The 23539-nt window shown below is 41.3% G+C and overlaps 1 protein-coding gene across 1 annotated transcript in view; it reads left to right on the plus strand.

Moving 5' to 3' along the window:
* COL11A1 (collagen type XI alpha 1 chain) overlaps nt 1–23539 on the plus strand; it is a 143226-nt gene that overhangs the window by 69241 nt on the left and 50446 nt on the right. Inside the window, exons 25-36 of the mRNA XM_059673716.1 lie at nt 38–91; nt 1262–1306; nt 2435–2488; nt 2567–2611; nt 8255–8308; nt 9840–9947; nt 11465–11518; nt 16761–16814; nt 16938–16982; nt 17116–17169; nt 17279–17323; nt 20190–20243. Of these exons, the coding sequence (XP_059529699.1) occupies nt 38–91; nt 1262–1306; nt 2435–2488; nt 2567–2611; nt 8255–8308; nt 9840–9947; nt 11465–11518; nt 16761–16814; nt 16938–16982; nt 17116–17169; nt 17279–17323; nt 20190–20243 (666 nt within the window). The remainder of the gene's footprint in view (nt 1–37; nt 92–1261; nt 1307–2434; nt 2489–2566; nt 2612–8254; nt 8309–9839; nt 9948–11464; nt 11519–16760; nt 16815–16937; nt 16983–17115; nt 17170–17278; nt 17324–20189; nt 20244–23539) is intronic.

Here is a 23539-nt window from a genome sequence, read left to right on the forward strand (position 1 = left end):
CTTTTGAAACTAACACATTCTCTTTCTGTCTGGTTAGGGACCTCAAGGCAAACCTGGGCTCGCGGGCCTCCCGGGTGCTGACGGCCCTCCTGTGAGTAACAGTTCCCTGCTCCCCACTCCTGTTATCTTCACAGACAGCTTCCGTGTGCCTGACGGGGTTCATGAGTTCAGGAATACAAGCAACCTGAGGCAGGAATTAAACGTGGAGCTCCAATACCCTTCACCGTGTCACTTCCCCTGGCAAACATCTTAACTGGTTTGCCGTGGTCTTTGGAGAAACTGGTGACCCAGCTCAGAGTCTCACATGGCTCACCACGCCCTTTCTGCCCCAGGCTCTGAGCCTTGCCACAGTCACACCTTTCTTCACGGCGTCCCTTCCTTTCCACAGAAAGCACCTGCATCCTGTCTTCCTTTTCAGAGGAGGCCGGTGGGCTTCCTCACCATTCCTTCATTTCCAGGGAGTCCCTCCTTTTCTAAAAAATATTGCACTGTTTATTACATAGCAATCAGTAATGTAATTCTGTAATCTCTACAGTTGTTATTCTTAAGAATTTGTTATTGATGCTTCTTTTTTCCTCTTCAAACCTCTTTTTTTAAATTAAATGTATTGGGAGACATTGGTTAATAGGATCGTATAGGCTCAGGTGTGGGTCTCTATGATACAGGGTCTGTACATTGTCCTGTCTGCCCACCACCCAAAGTCAGATGTTCTTCCCTCTCTGTATATTACAGCTTCTCACTCAGAGCTACGGTACATTTTTCTTTCAGCCTCTATTTGTGTTTATTGATTATAATGGTGATGGAGCTGCACGTTTTTATTTATTAATTTTCAATAACTTGATTATTGATACTATTAGTATTATTTATGAGCTTGCTGCATTTTCAAGGTCCCACCCACAAGCCTTAGTTCCCTTTTGAAGATGCATGTCTGATTAATTGATCAATATGCAAAATAGAAGTCAGATTGAAATCTAATTATGTAAGACGAATTGACACTGAGGTTGAATTACTGATGAATAATAATATGTATCATCTTATGTGTTTTTCCCAAGCTCTCTCAAATATATTATGTAGCTGAAAAAAACTTGCCTCTATCCAAATGCCACAGTTTTCAATGTTATTTAAGGCCATGCACATGGATGCAAAATGTTCCATTTGTTTTGAAACATAACAATATCTCAATATTTTGAAAATAAAATATAACAGTATCGTGTACTGCCTTTCCTTTTGCGTCTTACCAGTGTATCTTCTTGCTAAATAGGGTCACCCTGGGAAAGAAGGCCAGTCTGGAGATAAGGGTGCTCTGGTACGTTACACAGCCTCCTGGAAACGCCCTTCCCTCTCCTCTGGAGAACATGCCTGCGCTCGTCATCTCGGCGATGCATATGTGATGCATGTGTGATGCATGTGTGATGCATGATTGCTTAGGGACATGACTGTTGGAAAATAAGGACCAGAGACTAATTCATCTCCACCTGTAAACGTGTCTTCATTTCCAAAAGAATGTTTGCTACCATTTAAATATGGCATGTTCCTAGAATTGGTTTTGTTTAGGATATAATAAACAGATACATATTAGGTAACTTTTAGTGTTGTATTAGCCCTTTTGTTAGACTGCGTTTTCTGTTTTTTAAAATTGTTCTCATGGTCAGAAATAAATCCGCATTCTGCATAGGCAGTAAATGTGGAGTAAATGACCATGAATTATGATAGTGAACTTGGACCAGAACGACTGAATATTGTTACACTGTTTATGTCACTCAAACCTCATCATCACTTAATACTTTCTGGCAAGCCTTAAGCAGAGATGGACTGTAAGAGCAACAATTATCAAAATACCTAAATAAGACTTATTCAGTGTTAATACTGTTCTGGGTTATAGTAGCAAGGGCAGGATCATTCTTATTTAGAATTGTAAGTTTTAGATTCTTATTAAAATACTCAGCATTCCTGCAGAAATTGTATATTATATATAACATATGTTTCCTTTATGTAGACTGGTGCCATGGAACTAGCTGTAGAAAAGACATCATTTTGATCATATTCTTAATGATGTGAACGCTACACATTTATACAGAGTTGTTGGTTAGAAATTATTGATCTTCTTGGTTAATCTGCAATTGTCCATTGTAGCTACTGAGGAGGTCAGATTTTTTTCAGGTTTAGAAAATTAGTTATTAATTATACAATTATTACATTACTTCACATACTCACAATATTTATCTTATTTTTAGCATGAATATATGACATGATACGTTTGGGATAAGTAGGGCTAGTCCCATGGTTTATTTATCATTTCTGACTTTAGAAATAAACTACCCAAGAAATGGATGTCAGTGGTGGAAAGAGCATATTCTTGTAGATTATCTGGTAAATTATAACATAAGCCGTCTCGGAATGTTTCCTTATTTAATTTCCAATGGGTGTGTTTCAGGGTCCGCCTGGCCCACAGGGGCCTGTTGGCTACCCCGGCCCCAGAGGAGTGAAGGTAAGTGCTGTCTTTCCCACATCGCTTAATTTCAATGTAAAATAGTATCGCCACTTACTTTTCTCATTTATTCCACAGGGAGCAGACGGTGTCAGAGGTCTCAAGGGCTCTAAAGGTGAAAAGGTAAATTATAATTTGCTTAGTGGTTTCAGTTACTATATCCATTATATCAAAAATGTAAATTCACTTAAGATATTCTGTTGGCCAAATAGTATTTGTGATTTCTTATGTCCCCAAAATGCAAATATAATTTTATACTTTGTATTCTGAAAACTTAACAAATATATATTCTTATAACCTGGAGTGAGGACCAAATTACAGAAGAGAAACAAGATGCATTACATGTATTTAACTTTTCTAAATCATAAGATTGGCCTTTAGAAAATATATTTTCTGCAGGGGTTGTTCAGTATTGTATGCATAGCAGAGGAGTGTTTATTTCTTGACTAAAATCCCCCAAATTCATACACTGAAGCTCAGTGCAGAAGGCGAAAGTGAAAAGCACTTGGGGAAGAGAAAGACTCCCTGTGTGATAGTGTTTGCACGGCACAAGAATTAGCGAGAAGGAAATAAAGATTAAAACCAGGAGGAATGAAAGATTGAGTATTAGGAGACAGAAATAAAGGTTAGAAAGAATTAAAGATGAAATATTAAAGAGAAGGAAATAAAGATTAAAACCAGGCAGAGGTGGAATAAAGAATGTGGAATCTCCTATAGAACATTTACAGCTTAATTGTCTTTAGACAAAGAACCTAACACTGAAATTTTAAAAATATAAATGTTTAATATAAGTGTAGAGCTCCCCCCCGCCCCCCCCCCCAAAAAAAAAAATCCTTCAACACTTATGCTGAAACTGAATGATACCACTCAGAGTCAGTATTGAGTTTTCTTACTACAATATTATATTTTTAAAAATATGGGGTTCCTTATCAAATGTTGGTAGATTTGGTGAGAAATATACGGAATATCAATGTTGTTTTCAACTTGACTTTTCATTCCCTTACTCATAATTTTATCAACAGTACTTTGAGTGGATTTGATATCACTAAGGAATAAATAACAGGAGATGGACTTATTACATCCATTATAATTTAGTTTTCTGAAAAAAATAAAACAGGTAACTTACGGAGGCATTGCCAAGGTATGCAACTATAAGGTGTTCCCCAAAATGTACACACACACTTTGAATAATTATAAAGTGTTTATTAAAATACATTTCCTTTTCAAAATGGAGCTACTAGCTGTTAAATATATATTTTAAAAATGATAGATGATGCGTTATCTGTGAGAAGTCTACTCAGGAAAAAAATAAAGGTATATTGCTTATATGCAGGAAGATAATTTGAGATTATTGTATGGTCTGAGAAGAAACAGATAGACCTCTAGGAAAAGGATTACTATTGTAAACTTGGAGTTGAAAGTTCTGAGTTCTGATTCTAGTTGTAGTAACCACACATGTCAACTTAGATTGGTCACTTTCCCTTATTCTAAGTTTGTAAAATGAGACTGAATACTGTCCAAACAAATCTCTAAGGCACTTTTTTTTTTGCTATCTCTTATTCATACCATATATTAATTTAGTTGTGTATTACCTAGATTTATATAAATTTTGAAAACTTTTTTATAATGATAAGAATTCTTCTTAGTTTAGAACTTTGTAAAGAACCGTTAAATCCTAATGAATCCTAATGTATATTAATTACTTTTTTTCTGAGTATGTATTATAATCAACCATTTCTCTCATAAGAAATAAAAAAGGAAGTCAAAACTATTTTCCTTTTACGTACAACAACAGTCACTGTTAACCAAAGGTCAAGAGGCAAGAATTAAAAACCGCTATTGTTTAGACTCAGATGTTTTTCCTGGGGTTGGGTGAATTCCTCCTTTACACATCATCTAAAACTCTGGGTTTTTTTGTGCTTAAGATTAATTCAGACCTGACCATTTTAGGACTGGAAGTCTCAGAATTTGGTAGTGCCGTTGTTTTAAGAAAGCCATTTATTGTATGGATACCCAAGAATTCCAGTCATCTCATTTGCTTCTCTACTTGTGAACGTAGGGAAAGCACAGGTGAGACGAACAGCATCCAGGTCTCTTAAAAACACACAACGAAACCCACACCAGCCCTGCCTGGACGGAACTGCAGCCTGGCCCCTGATGGGGAGCCCGGAGGCAGCCTTTCTCCAGGAAACTCAGCCCCCCGGGTGGCTCCCTGGCTCCTGGGGGAAAGCTGATGGAGACAGTGGTCAGTGGGAGGTCACGTGGTCGTTCCCAAGGGCCTGCTTGCCCAGTGGCATGGGGGCAGGGAGAGCCCTAATTCCACAGGTGATTCTCTGGCGGGGACGTTGGGAACAGTAGCTTCCGTCTTAAAGGAAACATCTACACCATCGGAACTCTTAGCTTTGGGCCGATACCAGATTGGATCCCTTTCCCAGGTTCAGGCCTCTTAGACCAGCATGGCCTGCTGTTTCCTGGGCAGATACCAGATTGGATCCCTTTCCCAGGTTCAGGCCTCTTAGACCAGCATGGCCTGCTGTTTCCTGGGCAGATACCAGATTGGATCCCTTTCCCAGGTTCAGGCCTCTTAGACCAGCATGGCCTGCTGTTTCCTGGGCAGATACCAGATTGGATCCCTTTCCCAGGTTCAGGCCTCTTAGACCAGCATGCCCTGCTGTTTCCTGGTCAGATACCAGATTAGATCCCTTTCCCAGGTTCAGGCCTCTTAGACCAGCATGGCCTGCTGTTTCCTGGGCAGATACCAGATTGGATCCCTTTCCCAGGTTCAGGCCTCTTAGACCAGCATGGCCTGCTGTTTCCTGGGCCTCAGCAGAGCTCGCCAAGCCCACGCGAGGCTGCACATGTTCGTTTGGAAAAGGCCTGTTGAAGCTCCTGATCACCGAGGGTCAGGAATGCAGTGGCCCTGGAGCTTCGGAGGTTAACGGGGCACGAGGCTTTCACCAGTTAGTGGGACGAGCGAGACCTGGGAGCCGCGGAGAGCGGGATGGAGGGGGCGGCAGTTACACCAGTTCAGGCAGAGAGGTGAGTTCTGGGGGGACATGGCGAGGTCCTGGAACACGCAGGGCAGCCTCGGGAACCGAGTTTGACATGATTGTGTAGAGACATGATTTCCGCGTGGGTTTCTGTATTTGGAAACTAAGGGGGGGCACCTGGGGGCCTGCAGGATGAGCTGGCGTGTGTCGGGCAGTCGGAGAGAGGTTGGGCCACTGGCATCATGGTTGTTAGCGTTACCTGGTGGCAGGCCGTTTGCCTCGGTCCAGAGTTAACACCCGTCGCCACGCTGCCGCTGTGCGTGTTGCTGTAAATGTTACTCGCTCTCCAGGAGGAGAAAAACACCCAGGAAAAGGGCTTTTCTTTTGGCCAAGGCCAGCGGTGCGCCTAAAAGAAGGTGCTGGAACACAGTGCGCTTCTCCCCAGACGGCCCAAGGCTCCTCTTTATCTTGTTCTGTTTTTCTGTTCTGTTTGCAGATGGTAAAGGGGGTGTTGGGGGGCAGGGTGTTTCTGTTGCAGGTTCCTGAGGGAAAATGTTGGGTTTGTTCCCATTGCCCTGCGTGCCGGGCTCCTCTGCTGCTGCTTTGTTGGAGCGAGGCTGCTTCTGAGCCGCGGAGCCGGTGCCGGGCGCGGAGAGTCCGTCTGTGTGTCCTTCCCGCGTGTCTGTCCTTAGCAGCCACGGATGTGCCTTGGAGCTTAGTAACTTGTAATACATGCAGTTGGTGTAGGAAGGGAGGGAGGGAGGAAGGGAGGGCGGGCGGGCAGCGTGTCCCCGGGTGGACGGAGAAGGTGATTTGCAGTGTGTGTGAGCGGTAACCAAAGCGGGATGACCAATGGAAAAGCAGACCATTCAGTTTCTAGACCCCAGTTCCCAGTGTTGGGTGCGGGAAGTGCGGAGATTCAAGACCAAAGGTGAGAGCCAGCTGGACAGGATCTAGCTCACCTGTGTGTGTGGGGCGGGGAGCCTGGGCACGGTTAGGCACGTGCGCCCGCGCCCGCTGGAGGAAGGTAAAACTGGATTTGCCCAGTTTTGTGGTTGAGAGAGGGCATGTGGCAGCGGGACGCGGAAGTATGTCCGTGTTCTCGTACTGCCTTGAACTGGCCTTTTTTCAAACCAGCAAGTCGAACCGATTGATTCTCTACTCAGGAAGCTATCAGCCGCCCCCTCTCCAGTCCCTTTTTGCCTCAAATCTGTTGTAGGCCCCGCTCACCCACGGGAGGGGTGTCCCCAGACAGGACAGGCCCCAGCCAGGGCGCTTTTCATGTAATGAATTCATACGAGAGACCTTGACTGCGTTGTGAAAAGCCAACTGATTAAAGCGATTAAAGCGTGCACCTTTATTGTAAAAAGCAGAAGCAAAGCAAGCAAACCTCTACACCTGGCGGGAAGCGCAGATGGCTCTCAGCTAAACTGAAGAGCAGTTGGGTGGGGGTCCGAGGCGGTATACACCTCCCGTCTGTGGCTTCAGAACTCCTCTGCTGACTGTTTGATGCAGATTAATTCTCAGGGTCTTTTTTTTTAACTTTGCTGTGGCCTTTCCAGAACTCATGAGAAGCACCTGGCACCTCTATCTTGCCAAACCTGAGGCTGCTGGCTTCTCTCAGGGAGTAAAAATGCTCCCCCCCCCGCCTCCCTCTCTGCATTCTCTCCTTAGGGAGGCTTTTAACCATTTGTTCTGTGACCTTGGCTGGGGAAGGTAATGGCTGGTTAGCTACAAGCTGGCTGCACATTGCCCAGGCTGTTTGGCCTTGTTTGAACTTTCTGTCTCAGTTTCCCTATTCCTCCTGCCCTGGGATCCTGTAACAAAACCACCACCACCACCACCACCACCATCATCTTTACCACCACCACCATCATCATCATCATCTTCACCAGCACATCTTTTCTCCAAACAACCATGTTACTCCATTTGTACCAAAATTAGCCCAAATATTCTACCTTCGTTTTATTGGTAAAATAAAAACGTCAAAATACTCCACAGTACTCTGAAAGGAGTAATTGCTCAATTAATGTTTTAAATATATGAATAATGATTTGTTCAGAATTTATTATTTTTCCTGAAATTAGGAGAGGATTAGGTTGTGATGCTTCTGAAAAGTTTAGAGTTCACTAAAGAATGGTAGGACATATTTTTATAGCCAAAATTTCTCCTATCTTGGCTAAAGGATGCCCGCATTTCAGCAACACTGGTCTGTGCATATGATGCGTCAGTGAGCAAACTGTGTTTACAGAAAAAGGGGAATATTGATTTGCTTACTCTCCACCTGAAAAGAGGCGATTAGAGAACATGTTGAGCTGGAAAGCATTTGTCTAAAGCTCGTGCTACAAAATGCATGATACGGAATTATTCAGTATAAATTAGAAATGGAGGGTAAAGACATTGTTTTTGATAATCCAAAGTTTTTAAATGATAATTATATAAATATTTACTTTTTCTTCAAGTAGCACAGAATACATGTTGTCATAGAGAATGGTTATATCCTCCATAAGATAGATAAAATTTAATGGACACATTTGTAAAATATTTCCAAAATTTAAAAATTATTTTATGTATTTTATTAACTTAGAAAATTATTTGATGATTTTATTAATTATGGGAAAATGGAAGGATACTGGGCATAGGGTTAGAATAGGGAGGAGGAAGTTTTACAACTAGGATGCACATTTCTCAGAAGAATTTTCCCTAATTATCAGTATTTACATTGTACTTAGCCATATTTTATATTCAAACACCTGTTTTATTACTTGTATTTTAGGGTGAAGATGGTTTCCCAGGATTCAAAGGTGACATGGGTCTTAAAGGTGACAGAGTAAGTGAAAAGAAAATTTCCATTAGTACATACAATTATATGCATGAGTGGTTTTTATATAAAAGTTAGGTGTTTTAATCTTTGTGAAGATAATATCAATTGTCTTTTAGGTGTTCTATTAAATTTCCATATTTATAGACATTTTTAAAAATCGATAAAATTGCTTGAAAGAAGTAACATAATGTAATTATTCTCAATTTAGTTGTATGTAGTGAGCTATGCTGCCTGGAACCTATATACCCACAACTTGTATGAATTTGTATTATATGGTGGTTTTGAATTTTTGACTAAAAAAAACCCTTTTTTCTGATAATGAATGTCTAGAAAACAAACAAAAATGAGAGTCACCTGAAGTAAATTAACATTTTATTGGGAAGATTTATTTAATAACTAACATAATAGTACCTAATCAATCTGAAAAAGAAGCAAACTGTAGAACATTTGGTTCCCTAAAGTTCATATAAAGCCTGTTCCCAGGATGGTGGCTACACCTTTCATATCCTAGTACCCAGTGCAGATGAAAACCACGTCTAAAATGGAGAACTTTTTAAAATATTCCACACAGTGATTTCCAAAGTTGCTATTGTCAGAGAGGAACAAGTATTTTTTCCTACTCTCCTGCTAGGTTCTCTGGCTGGAGCCCTTTAAAGTCAGATTGACAGTAGAGGGATTAACAAGAGAAAATAAGAAGTTTGCTAGCTGGTGCATCATGTTTACACCTGGGAGCACTCAGTAATGACTAGTAGTAGCTCAAAGGGGTGGTTAGAACTTTGGCTTAGAAAGCATTTAGAAAGGGAACAATACATTTTTAGAGAAGTGAGGAGACACAGGAAGAGGACTTTGAGTTCCTGGGACTGCAGATAGTTGGAAGCACATAAAAGAGACATGAACAGCTCTTTAGTAAAATATGTTGTAGAAACCCCTGCTGTCTGCTTCTGGCTCCAGGTCGATAAAGGACTCATTGTCTCCAGTGATTACCTCCTGTCCTTTCTGGTTGTAAGGGGAGGAAGGACGCCTTTGCAAATTTAAGTCTTTATTTTAGGCAATTAAGGAGCAGGCAGAGAATTTAAAAAAAAAAAAATTATTAGGGGAAAACTGGTTAAAAAATCATATAGGTTTCAAGTGTACAGTTGTATGGCATACCATCTTTTATTGCATATATCAGCTTCTCAATTGCCTTTAGGTCAAAATAATTGTTATGACAAAGTGGTATAATGGGGCTGGCATCTCCTACCACCCTATTATTATTTAATCTTGATTCTTATTTTTCTCTTTCATTCTGCAACACAGATGCATTAAAATTAATTTAATATGATACATAGTAGCATGGGCTTCTGTAGGTTGTCCAGTGTCAAACTATATCAGTTGTTTGTTAATTAACGTCCAACACGTTCAAGCCTCATTATCATAGATAAAACATGAGCAAACAGGCCAGGAGGTGAAGAAGATGACGTTCTGATAGGCGATAATCTCTGCCATTCAATCTCCAATCTATTTTAAGTTTCAAAAATGCTGTTACTCTGCGTTTCAGGGAGAAGTTGGTCAATTAGGTCCAAGAGGAGAAGATGGCCCTGAAGGCCCCAAAGGTCGAGCAGGTCCCACTGGGGACCCCGGTCCTTCCGGTCAAGCAGGAGAGAAGGTCAGTGAGCAACTCTCCGTCCACAGATGCCCTTGAAGAAAATGCTCCGTGTCACTGACAAGTGCTTTTGATGACCCCTGTCGGGAGTCTAGAGGATCCTGTTCAATTCAAGCACATCCATACATAGTTGCGAGCCGCTTAGCGACAGGAACGCGTTGCTAGGTGATTTCATTCTCTGCAAACATCGCCGAGTGCCCTCAGGGCTTGTCTGCCTATTGTCCATCTGTGCAGGGCTGACCTGCAATCAGACCACTCTTTAGCTCAGTCTATAAAGGAAAGGTCAGAACTATAATCCTAATTTTTTACCTGGATTCATCTAGTAAAATACCCCATTCATTAAGTACTGCTCATCTTTTAACGTAGGACATAGTAACTTAGACTTGTTTTTATTTTGTCTAAACGTACATATGAAAGACTGATGCTATGTGCGTCTAATGTGTAAGACTTGGGCACATATTTTATAAAGTGCCCTTTCATAAGATCTTAAGAAAACTGAATCACAGTAAAATCCCACAGACACCTTTTAGTCATCTATTTAATTTAGTGTCCTCTCCATCTATGATTTTTAAGTTCATGGTTTTCTAGGGAGGCCATTTTTTGTTAGTATAGCATTTTCATCCTCCAAATATTTGTAACACCACTGTTATTTATCTGTTGGTTTTAGCATTTCTTACATGGAGATGTAATCTCACTGCATGAGAACAACATAGTTGCATATACAAGCGACCACCTGCAGGAGTTAACACTCCACAGAAATCATTACTTAGCTATAACTTGCAACCTATGTATATTTATTGATGTAGATCAGGGGTCCTCAAACTTTTTAAATAGGGGGCTAGTTCACTGTCCCTCAGACCGTTCGAGGGCCAGACTATAGTTTAAAAAAAAAACTATGAACAAATTCCTATGCACACTGCACATATCTTATTTTGAAGTAAAAAAACAAAATGGGAACAAATACAATATTTGTATTTGCATGTGGCCCACGGGCCGTAGTTTGAGGACCCCTGATGTAGATACTTGAGAGAGAAAAAGAAGAAACTGCTCAAAATTGGGGAAGAATTTCTTTAATATAGTTATTTTTTACTTATTCAGTGAGAAAAGGGTAAAGAACTTGTGAATGCTGGCTTTATATTTACAGTGAGAACGAAATACTTTTATCAAAAGGATGAACTTTCTAATCGAAATCATCTACCTTTCAGTGACATGGAATGCTGAGGAGCTCAGGTGTTTACTCCGGGTAACAGCCCACCAAGGCTCCCAGCCCTCACATACCTGGGCTCTGTGTCCCAGGGAGGGCCTGTCACTCGGGCAGCACAGGGGAGGGTGTGACCGTGGGCACATTGGAAACATGTCTGAAGCGTCCTTTTTCCTCTTCAGATGAAGACAGAGAATGAAAGTGTGGCAGAAACTTGCAGATCTTTCTTTCTAGTGACAAATATGTGGTCCTTCTAGAAAAATGACTAAAATGATCATTTAAGCTTAATTCAACCTAGAATTTTTTTTTTTAACTTTAGGGGAAACTTGGTGTTCCAGGATTGCCTGGGTACCCAGGAAGACAAGGTCCAAAGGTAAAGTAATTAGCTTGGTTTTTAGAGTGTATTTACTAACATTTTGTAGAAACAGTTAAAATTGTTTACCTTTATTTATTTTTTGGGGGGGGGGGGGCATATAATATGACAGTATCTTGAAATTTCACTTCCATTCATTCAAAATTATTATTAGGCCTGTTAGATCTTGTAATTTAATGTGTGCTATCAAAGATGCACATAGATTACCATATCATAATCTAAAAAAAATTTTTGGTAACTGTATTTCAGCGCAGTTGCTTCCCTTTGTAAGCCTATCTACTTTAATGCATTTATTACTCTTTTAAGGTTATCTGTATTGTCGAAAGTTTACAGATGTCCCCCCCTCCCCCTGTCATTGACCTCCTCCACCCTGCACCCCCCCCCCCCAGGCCTTCTCCCTCCACCCTCTTGTCTGTGCCCAGGGGCTATGCACACATGTATGTACATTCTTTGGTTAATCTCTTCCTGCCTCCCCACCCCTCTTCCCTCTGAGATTTATCTCTCTGTTCCATGCTTCCATGGCAAAATGGCAAAATATCTTTGGGGGGGGCACCATTCAACCCCCTACGCCACCTAAATGCTATATTTTTCTCATTGAAGTATATGTATGTTATGGATAAACATAGATGGTTTTAAAAATACATGTTTACCATGGTGTGCTAATTTTTCTCAAGCTAATTTATAGAACGTCGTTACGGCTGCACTTGTTGCATTGACTAGATACAGTCAAGTGGTTAAACGAGTTAATATATAAATTCTTGTTATTGATATTAAGGTTGTTAAATACCCATGAGATTATCTGTCTGTCTATCTAACATCCATCTCTGTTTGACCCATTCAGGCTTGACAGGTATAGTAGGTAGAAATAAATCCTAATTATATAACAATCCCCAAACATTTATCTATTAATAAGCTTCACAAATAATCAGTGGGAGAAGGAAATGTCCTTTCCCCTCGCAAATGTGCAAACAGGCTCTCGTCGTCATGGGACAGCACTATTTGAGGCTTACTGTGTGGTCTTGTAATTTTCCTAGAAAAATTATTTTCTAGAAAATACATACTATACATATTACTAGAGGCCCAGTGCACGGCATTCGTGCACCGGGGGGTGTGGGAGTCCCTCAGCCTGACCTGCACCCTCTCCAATCTGGGAATTTCTGTCTGTCTTTGCAATCATATGAGCAAATTGAGACCTCAACTCAGTTTGGTTTGTTGCTCACAGAATAATAGAGGCTTTTTTTTTTCTTTGCTTCATTGGTGGAGATTTCCTGAAAGTTTTAGGATATCGTCTCTTTAATTTTTTCCTAGACACTCTGATTTTACTTATGTCTCTCACCTTTGCTTTCTCTCCATCCCCCACCACAACAGTAACTTGCTCTAGGCTCACTTTGCTCTAGTGTCTAGGACAGTGGTTCTCAACCTTCCTAATGTCGCGACCCTTTAATACAGTTCCTCATGTTGTGGTGACCCCCAATTTCATTGTTACAAATTGAACATAATTAAAGCATAGTGATTAATCACAAAAAAATATGTAATTATATATGTGTTTTCCGATGGTCTTAGGCGACCCCTATGTTTCGTAGGGTCATTAGACTCCTAAAGGGGTCGTGACCCACAAGTTGAGAACCACTGGTCTAGGAGATCCATATGCCACCAGAACTACAATTCTCTGCATTCCTGGTGCTCCCCGAGCTATTGGTTTTCCCTTCCTGCTCTGTCTCCACGTCCCGTGGCCTCCCACTCTGCCAAGTCCTCCAAGCCGCCAGCTCTCCCTCTCTGCTCTCCATCTGGCAGCTTGGGGAGCCAAGTTCCCCAAGCCACTCCACTTTCTGCCGGCTCTCCCACTCTGCTCTCTGCCTGGCGCCTGTGTATGCAAATTGACCCGCCATCTTTGTTGGGTTAATTTGCATAGTCACTCCTGATTGGCTGGTGAGTGTAGTGGAGGGATGGTCAATTTACATGTTTCTCTTTTATTATATAGGGTAATTCCTATTTCCTCTGTAGTAGGAGGTGAACATGAGCCTTTGAGCCTGGTAAAGTAAGAGTCCTATGGCTCTGATTTTAAAATAATCCAGGCATCATTCACTGTCTGTGGCTGTGTTTCAAGCACTGATCAGGAATTTTCCCATTAACTACCATCCCTGCTCCCCTGTCCTGCCTCTCAGGTACCTGCTTTTCAAATGCCAGCATTTCTCACAAGTGCTAGGAGTGAGAGAAGACATTCCTGGCACAGCCCTGGGGTTCAGCTCTCCTCAGGTTACTCCCAGAATTACTGATCAAATTCGGAGGGTGAATTGCAGTTATGCTGGTGCTTTGATTTAAAAACACGAAACTGTCATGTTATTTGAATTTTCTTTTATGAGTTTGACATGCTTATGTTTTGCTGTTTTTCACAGGTCACTTCTCTGTTCAATATTCTTTGAGTTTGGGGTTTTATTATTAGGATTAGCAAAATGCTTCAGCATGACCAGAGAAGTGTTTCTTTCTAGCAGAATCAAACATTTTCCTTTATGTTAAGGTTGCTAAATACACATGAGACTCTCTAGCTTAAATGTTTGAAATTTTAGTCTTTATTATTTTCTATAACTTTTCTTCATACATTTTATTCTATGCTCGGAAACCATTTATGTTTCTCAGTTCTACAATAAAAAATGATTGGCACATCCAAGATCAAAGATAACTTCAAAGATAACTTTTGTATGTGGAAGCCAGTGAATTTTAAATAGATTTAAATCTTGCTGATCTTCAAGCAATTTAAAGACTATAATTAGACAATATAATGTATCCAGTATCTTACTAGCAAAATCTTGGTGGGTATTAAAAGATGCACTCATCCTGTGTACTATAAAGTGATAGGTAGCTATTTCAAAAAGTAACATCTATTTTAAGACAGGACACTTCGATAGTTAAACAGTGTTTAAAACAATTTTTACATTTCACACTGACTGAGCCTTTTTTGCCTTTAACCTTTGACTTTTGACCTTTTGCTTGCTGTTTCTTTTTCTATCGAAAAGCAGATGATGTCTCTGTGTGGAACGTACATATTTGGTGGTAATTCCTTCCGTGAGAAAGGAAAGAATGATTTAGTACAAACTGCCCAGTTGTTAGATTGGACATTTTTGTCTGTTTCCCATACATTTCTTAGAGCAGAAGCTATCTAAGAAAATAAATTGATTAAAAATGAAATTGATGCATAAGAGCCATTTGTTTTAGTGGAGTTTCTCTAAATGTGTTGCCTATCTATGCCGCTTGGGACAGGAGTGAATATTTGTCCCCAAATAAAATCTGATAGAAGTAAATTATTTCCATATTCAGTTATACTCGCTTATCAAATTCCCAGCGTATCACAAAGTAATACTGCACCAGACACAACTATCTGATTCTCTGTAGAGAAAGAAAAGAGGCTTTGAAAGCCTTCAGAAATGTAATTTGCAGACCCCTCCCCCATGCTGTGAACATTAGGCGTCCTAGCGCTAGTCCTAGGGTCGGACATAGTCGTCTCCGTGGGCGTCAGAGATCTAGTGGGAAACGGGTTCGGGTTAGTGCTCTGACCATCAGCTGCCACTGGCTTTGCACGCTTTCCTGACTTGGGGAGGAAATGGGAACTGACAGCCTCCATTCTGCACGTGTGACCTGGAGAAACTGTTAATCATGCGGATTCCTGAGTCAAAGGTCCGCGTGGGACCTGGCGCTCCGCGATGTCAGCAATCGCTCCAGGTTTTTCTGACACAGAGCAGCCGTTTACCACGTGGAGAAACATTCAGGGGTATTTCAGTCCGAATGAGCGGATTAAAAAAAAAGCAGAAAGTGTCTTCCAGTCAAAGAAGGCTCATTATACTTCCTTTCGTGCCTGGGGCACGTGTCAACAGGACCGACTTCTACTCTTCGATGGGCATTTCATCGTTGTTGCATTTAATCCCCACGATGGTCCAAATGGGAACAGTGAGTCCTGGGGAGCTCACCCTCTACCCCGCCCCTGGTCTGATAATTAGCAAGTTGAACAGCACGGACTGGAGCCCTAATCTGCTCTATCTCATGAGACAGTACTGAGGCCACAGCCACAGTCGAGCTCACAGGAATCTCTGAGCAGATGGAAGTCTGGACATGTGCACCAGGAGAAAGGGGAACTAGGGTGCAGTTCATTTCTAAAGTGTGGTCGTTTGTAGAGGAAATGACATAACGTTTTTACTGTGCTTATTACATCTTTAGCCATTTATTGCTGTCATTGTCATTTTATATATATATATATATATATATAATTTATTTCAGAGAGGAAGGGAGAGGAGAGAGAGAAACATCAATGATGAGAGAGAATCATTGATCAGCTGCCTCCTGCACACCCCCTACTGGGGATGGAGCCCATAACCCGGGCATGTGCCCTGACAGGGAATTGAACAGTGACCTCCTGGTTCATAGGTTGACGCTTCTACCACTGAGCCACCTCGGCCGGGCTCATTGTCAGTTTTACACCTTGCCTTCCTCAATCCCAATCTCCCCCAAATTCCCTAGTACCTGTAAGCTGTTGCCTGGCCTCATTTCGCATAAGAGAAAACAACAACTCTGTTCAAGGAGAATAAGTAACACTCCCAAGTTTTTTAGGTGAATGCATGACAAAGACAAGTCTTGAATTTATGCCTTTGAAATTCCCAGAGCAGGACTGTGACACTGGCCCGCCTGCCTTAGAGCTCAGCTAGTTCTGACTAGTCAGACATCACACAGGAAAGGTGGAGGGAGATTTGGTGTCTGTGACTTGATCCAGTTCTAAAGGAATTAAATTATTCAAAGAAGAGTGCTGTGTAGACTCATCCCAGAGTGTTAATTCAGGACAATATAGTATAAAGTGCTCATTTTAATATTTGATTATTCATATTGAAACCTAGGAGTCTTCTCCAGAGTTGAAGCAAGTATGAAGAGTTAGACGTTAACCATTTACTGACTATAAAATGCCCATTGTCTGTAGTTGCTCTTTTCTAATATGAGAAATGACATATTTGATTCATGATTTTACCGAAAGTAAAAAACTAAAAATCTGTTTTATCCGTTCATGCTTCCAATGCCCCCAGGATTGCTGATGCCCCTGTAAGTTTGTCCTTAAATACATGGGTGGAGCTTGTATGCGCATTAAAGATGCACTTTTCATTTAAATATGACCAGCTTGTGAGAAGCACTGTGTTCCCCAAGATTCCCGCTTGTGGTTAAATGTCAGCTACCAAGTTCATGCTTCTTGTTTTCATCTTTGCAGGGTTCCACTGGATTTCCCGGGTTCCCAGGGGCCAACGGAGAGAAAGGCGCCCGGGTACGATGCTCACGTCTATTGCTCTGGCCTCGCTAGTGTAATGTCCTTGCCGAGGCCCCCTCCCAGCCCAGACGCGGCTCCCTGTGCCCACCAACCCTGACCCTGTCTCAACTGTCTTTGCAGGGCGTCGCGGGCAAGCCAGGCCCTCGCGGGCAGCGCGGTCCCACGGTGGGTACCTTACACCCAATCCACATTTTCCTTTCGGACTTAATTTTCCAAGATGATTTTCTCCAGGAATAACAATGTCTCCGGCGCCTCTGGTGTGGCGTGAGAGCGACATGGTCTTCTGTTCCCCCCGCAGGGTCCTCGGGGTTCGAGAGGAGCGCGAGGCCCCACCGGGAAGCCGGGTCCCAAGGTACTGTCCGCGCCTGTCTCCTCGGGCTTCGCTGTAAGCGCTCCGTCCGGGGACGATGCTGGGAGCAGGACTCTCACCGGGTTTTTGTTTTTCCTTCTGTTGTTGGCAGGGCACTTCGGGCGGTGACGGCCCCCCAGGCCCTCCTGGCGAGAGAGTAAGTATGAGACGGCACATCAGATAGAATCGATTCGAAGATTTTGCAAGTGATTACATTTCTAGGAAAGGGAACACGTGTCTGCAGCACACTTCCACGGCCGTCCACAAAATCCAGCGAGAGCTGAAACATTCCTAGTCTTTAACTGACTCCTCTAAAAGAAAGCTTCATCTTCCTACTTTTTGTTTTTTAATCCTCACCCAAGAATATTTTTCCATTGACTTTTAGGGAAAGTGGAAGGGAGATGGAAAGACAGAGAAACTTCGATGTGAGAGAAACACATCGATTGGTTGCCTCCTGCACGAGCCCTGACGAGGAGCCTGCAACCTTAGTACATGCCCTTGACTGGAATCAAACCTGGGACTCTTCAGTCCACAGGCTGACACTCTATCCACTGAGCCAACTGGGTACGGCATCTTTCTATTTTAAAAAAATATTTTTATTCATTTTTAGAGAGGAAGGGAGAAGGAGAGAGAGAGAAACATGGACGGGGTTGCCTCCTGTACACCCCCTACTGGGGATGGAGCTCACAATCCAGGCGTGTGCCCTGACAGGGAATCGAACCATTGACCTTTCCGAGATCATAGGATGACGCCCAACCAACTGAGCCACACCGGCCAGGGTTCATCTTTCTTTTGCACACAGGTTAAACGCTACTGATCTTGTCACAGAAACGAGAGAAATCACACGTGTAATTGGTCCAAGATGTCACTCTTAAACTCAAGCCAAATTTTTTTTTCTTTTAAGTAGACGCGTAACAGTGATGCCTCCTTCACTTTATGTTACGCATTGATCCTCATTATGTCCGTGGAGCTGGCCAGCAGCATGATGCTGGTACAATGCAAGCTCCCCGCGGCCATTAAATCACCCATATGCACTCACATCAAGATAAAACATCTGTTCCAGTGAATGGAAAACTACTTATTTCCAAATGATGTAAACTCAAGCTAAATCCACAGGACTAAGCATGCCCTTTATTTTATTTTAGTTTTTTGGCGAAAAGGATCATTTTTGTAGTCAGATTTTGAAAAGCTATCCTCTTGAAAGAATTTTAAATATTAAATTGAATTACTGTGAAAGAAATTAGACTCACTTTAAATATTCTATAATTATTTTTAGTATTATGCAATCATAGACATATTTTTATATTATTTTTTGAAATTTATAAAGAAGTTTCACAAAAAGAAAAACAGAACTATCCTACAATGTATAACTTAAAACTGAGAATAAGTAAATTTTTTTTGGAATAATGTTGGTATTTGTGACAAATGTCAGCAGATGAGACAAAAGAATAAATCCTTAGTTGTAGTCATTTCCAGCTTTGGTTTATATTTAACTAAATTAAACTTCCTACCAAATATTTCTCACTGTTGATGAACTATCCTCAAATTAAGTCCATCCTGTACAATTTGAGCTCATAAATAATACATACATTTTGAAATTGTTTATGGACCAAGTCATGTTAATAAGAAGATACAGTCAAATTAATTAAGATGGCTGACTCACTGAATGGAGTGGAAGCATTTAAGAAATTGTAGCACAACTAGGAATTTTGTCTTTAAAGCACAAACTAGTTTTTCTTTACGTATTACTTGTGCTTCCCAACATTTCATGATCAACCATGTCTTCACAATTTTATTTTGGAGCACAACACTGACCCAATAGCGTGCTTATGTGTAATTGTGAAAACACTTCAAGAACAAGAAGAGGATATTTTGAAGATAAATTTAAAGGCTGATCCAAAATAATTTTTTTCCAAGGAACATTTATACATGTTTTAAACATATAGAACATATTTCTTGTATTCTATGGAGTTAGTGTGACATTTCCTCCCTAGTGTACCCTCATTCTCTGCAAAGAATTTTTATAATGAACTGTTTAATTACATCTTAGGCACACAACTGAAAAATAATAGAAATAATATAAAAATATAGTATATCCTACAAGTCAAATATGATCACTCATACTCAAATATTTGCAGCTCAGAGGTGCCTGTTAGTAAAGACTTGGTTAATACAGCATTCATTTGGATCTGAGATGACCAGATTTAGCAAAAACAAAACAAAATCAAAATAAATAAAATAAGTGAGACATCCAATTAAGTTGAACTTTTACATAAACAATGAATAATTCGTAACATAATTATGTCCCTTGAAATATTTGGGACATATTAAAATTATTCATTATTTATCCAAAATTCAAATTTCACTAGACACTGGGTATTTTATCTGGCAATTCTCATTGAGTTTCAATACTATTTTTACAGAGTCTTTATTTTTTACCGCACCTGGAAACTCTTTTGATTAATTCAAAAAGAATAGTCAACACTCTTTTGTGAAATATTATAAAGACCCAGTATTGCATCTTTATTTTCTCTGAGGAAGTAAAATGAGATACAATCTTCAAAAGTAACCTATTTTAAGTACAGGGATTAGTTAAAGGCATCTTCTCTGGTCTTTTTGAGGAAATCACTTATTTGTTTCCTTCTAGTTTATATGACTAGAGTCAGAATATGTAGAAAGTCCATTTAAAAAAGAATTTTTCTTTTGGGGGATTTGGAATTGAAATATCCTCCTGTCGGCTGTTTCTAGCTAATGTTCAAAGCAGCGCGTCTGTGGAACTTCCTGGCCCAGCCCTGGCTTACACCTTTACTATGAACGTGCCCTGTGGCTCTGGGTGCTGAATCGTGTGAGAAAGCATCCCCTTCGCTCTTCGCTGAGCACAGGCGATCTCGCGTGTTGCCATAGTCGTCAGCGTGGGGAAGAAGCTATGTGCTCCGTGTGCTTCATCTGTAGACGCACCCGCGAGGTGTCAAGGCGTGTTGTAAGGCGCGTTCTCAAGTGTCCCCTCTGCTCTTGACTTTCAGGGCCCTCAAGGACCTCAGGGTCCGGTTGGATTCCCAGGACCAAAAGGCCCTCCTGTAAGTGAGAGTTTTCTCTGTCTTTCTTCATGTGAGAATGTGGTGCATTTTTGAGAGACATAGCTTATGTTGAAATCATTTCTCGATACACACATTGATGACAATTCCTATGAAAACAAAATTGCAATGAATGACGTCACATTCTACAGATCTTTTCACTTTGTGATGTTTACTGAGTGTTTCTGGTTATCATGTAATTGTATCTTACTAAATATTCTGTCAAAGTGTATCAAAGGCTAGAACAACATGAATATTGTTCTCTCTCAATGACTCCTCTACTGCAACTAATACCACTCATGGCATAAAACACTGTGATATCCAATGTGCCCTTCAAAAAACATGTGGGTCGCAGACTTCTCGCTGTCCTCGCTGGTGGAAGGGATGCGGGAACGCTCTGGAGCATCTGTTGTAAGTCACCAGCCCCATTCAGGGGGGTTCCACCTTCCTGACTGAAGCACCTGCCGAAGGTCTCCCCTCAATAACATTACCTTAAGGGTTACGTCTTCAGGAAAAATACTGATTTCAGAAAGGAATGGGGGGCGGGGGGGGGGGGGGGAGAGAGAGAGAGAGAGAGAGAGAGAGGCACATCAATGATGAGAGAATCATTGGCTGTCTCCTGCATGCCCCCTACTGGGGATCGAGCCCACAACCAGGCATGTGCCCTGACAGGGAATCAAACTGTGACCTCCTGCTTCTTAGGTAGACACTCAACCACGGAGCCACACCATTCAGGCAAGGGTTAGGGTTATCACCCATCTAAGGAAGCTGTTATGAAAGTGTGGTCCCTGGACCAGCACATCAGCACTCCTGGGATTTGTTAGAAATGCAAAGTCTTGTCCCAGCCTCACTCGCCTACCTGCTCAGAGCTTCAGGGGCCGGGGGTTGGGGGGTGGGGGTGGGGGGAGATGTTCTTAGCAAAGTCTCCAGGTAGTTCTGACAAATGCTCAACTCTGTTCACCACTGTTCTTGTCTAGACTTGAATGTGCACACAGATCATGTTGGCACCTTGTTAAAAATGTAGATTTTGATTCAATAGGTCTTTGGTGCGTTCTGTACGAGTCTTGCAAAAAGGAGCCGTTCAGAACATTCTAAATTAAGATGTTAAAATTTTAAATGAATGTTATATGTGATTACATTATATATTTAAACATGTTGAAAATAATTTATAAATAAATACATATGTTCTCCAATTCTTATTGAGTTTGAACAACCCTCTATTTCACTGTTACTTTCAAATATGACTTCAGCTCACATCTTCAGAAGATAAATTATTTATTGTGAAATACTGACTTGAATAGTAAATGTTAAGGCAGTCTCTTGCCTTCTACAATAATTTCAGACAGTATGTGCAGTCTACACAGACACATGTACAAGTATGTTTAAAATATTAGTTTAACACTGCAGTTTTATTACTGCAAACAGATCAAGAGCAGATTATCTGCATTACTGCATTATAAACAAATTAATGCAAATAGCTAATATTAAATGTAGGATAATAACTACACATAGGACTCTTTTCATGAGTATTTCGAAGCCACGTGCATAGACCACTGTTTAGCAGCATAAAAACCAGTGTCATGTGTAACTTGCACTTTATCACACCGTTTCCTCGTGGGCATATGTTTAAGGATTGTTTCCCTTCGTGCAATGTAACGCTATTGTCAGGGAAAGCCACTCGACCCACTTTCCTCAGACTTTCCCAGCCTGTTCTCTCGTGCCTTTCCCACAAGTTTGGAGCCATTGGTCATGCGTGCGTTCTGTCTCTACGAGGCGTGAGAAGTGTCAGTGCCTCCACTTGAACGGAACGCACTCTTGTTGGAGAGACACGACAATGCTAAGGAACATGCTTTCCCTGCAGAGCAGAGTGGTTGCTATACTGTTTCTCTGGCAAGTGAAACGTTAGAGCATGCGATAGAGCACCCATCATTTCTCTGGGATGCATTTGCATAATGTTTAGGGAAGAAATGCCTTCATCTCTGTGATGGAGAAGGAAGACGTGGGTGGAGGGTGAGAGCAGCCTCCTCTTCCTGCAGGTTAATCGGTCCATCTTCATTGTAATCATGAAATGTATGCTGTGTACACACAATGTACACATACACACGTACAAATATGGATTGTGGATTGAGTGCTGGGGATATTCATGATTAGAATGGCAATGCCAAGTCCATGTCAGCATACAGTTTCCCCACTTAAGGGTAATTTTTAACTTGAGGCGATGAAGATCTATAATATGACTGTTATAAGATACATTCTACTTACAGGAGAGGAAAATTCAAAACGCAGTGCCTAGTACCTAGATATGTAAAAGTTGCCTTGGAACGAAGGAATGGTTAAATGGCATCGCATTTTTGGGGCCTTGGTTAAAAACATTCCAGTTTTGGTTCTGGGGGGAGGATGGCATCAGAATCGCTGGAAAATAATGAGCCAGTCCCTGAGCAAGCCATGGTCTTGGGAAATATCACCAGAGCAGCCTTTAACTAGCCCCCTTAGCTCACCTGGCCACCCGTGTGTCCGCAACGATGAGATGAGGGAGCAGGTGGGTACGAGGCGAGACCAGGACCCTTCTTCCTGAAAGGCTGTAGCCGAGCTTTCTAGAAAAGGCTCCTTCCAGGGAAGGACAAGATTGTGAAAATGAGCTTATTTCTAAATAAACCCCTTATTCCAACTCAACATAGAAAAAGCATGATGTTCCAAAGCAGATTTATGTATATAGCGCATTTGTTTAAACAAATACAGAGATGTATTTAAATAATTAACATATCATGACAAGTATATCTGTCATCATTAAAATGTTATTAAAATGGTGGTTTTTCTTCATTTATCCAGAATGGCAAGGCTATGTGTGCCCACCTCCAGTAAACATGTCTTGAAATGTGAACTGATCCTTAGAATGGCTTCTGAGGAGGATGGATAATTCATAGCGCAGCCTAAAGAAGCAGTCTATTGCTCCTAAGTGTCTGAAACACAGGAACCTCACTGAGTTGTTTACTTTAAGTACTTAGTTAATTGCTTCATTTATTTCTTCGGTCATGACGAAGACAGCATCCTCTACAAAAAAGTGATAGCAGAGTAGACCTGCTCTCCAGTGCTTAACAAACATGATGCTTCCAAGAAAATTTGAGAAATCCTACTGGGAAAAATTGGTCCTGATAATGTCTAAAATTGAGCATAGTACCTTCTTTCCTTTTCTTGAAGCAATTGAGGGGTAACTGCCATTGTTTATAACATAGTTTGTGTTTCTTTTCATTGTCAGTTAAAAGCTCAGACCACCACTAGAGGGCACTATCTTTCTCTCC

The sequence above is a fragment of the Myotis daubentonii genome, chromosome 18 (assembly GCF_963259705.1).
Source record: "Myotis daubentonii chromosome 18, mMyoDau2.1, whole genome shotgun sequence".
Taxonomy (NCBI): domain Eukaryota; kingdom Metazoa; phylum Chordata; class Mammalia; order Chiroptera; family Vespertilionidae; genus Myotis; species Myotis daubentonii.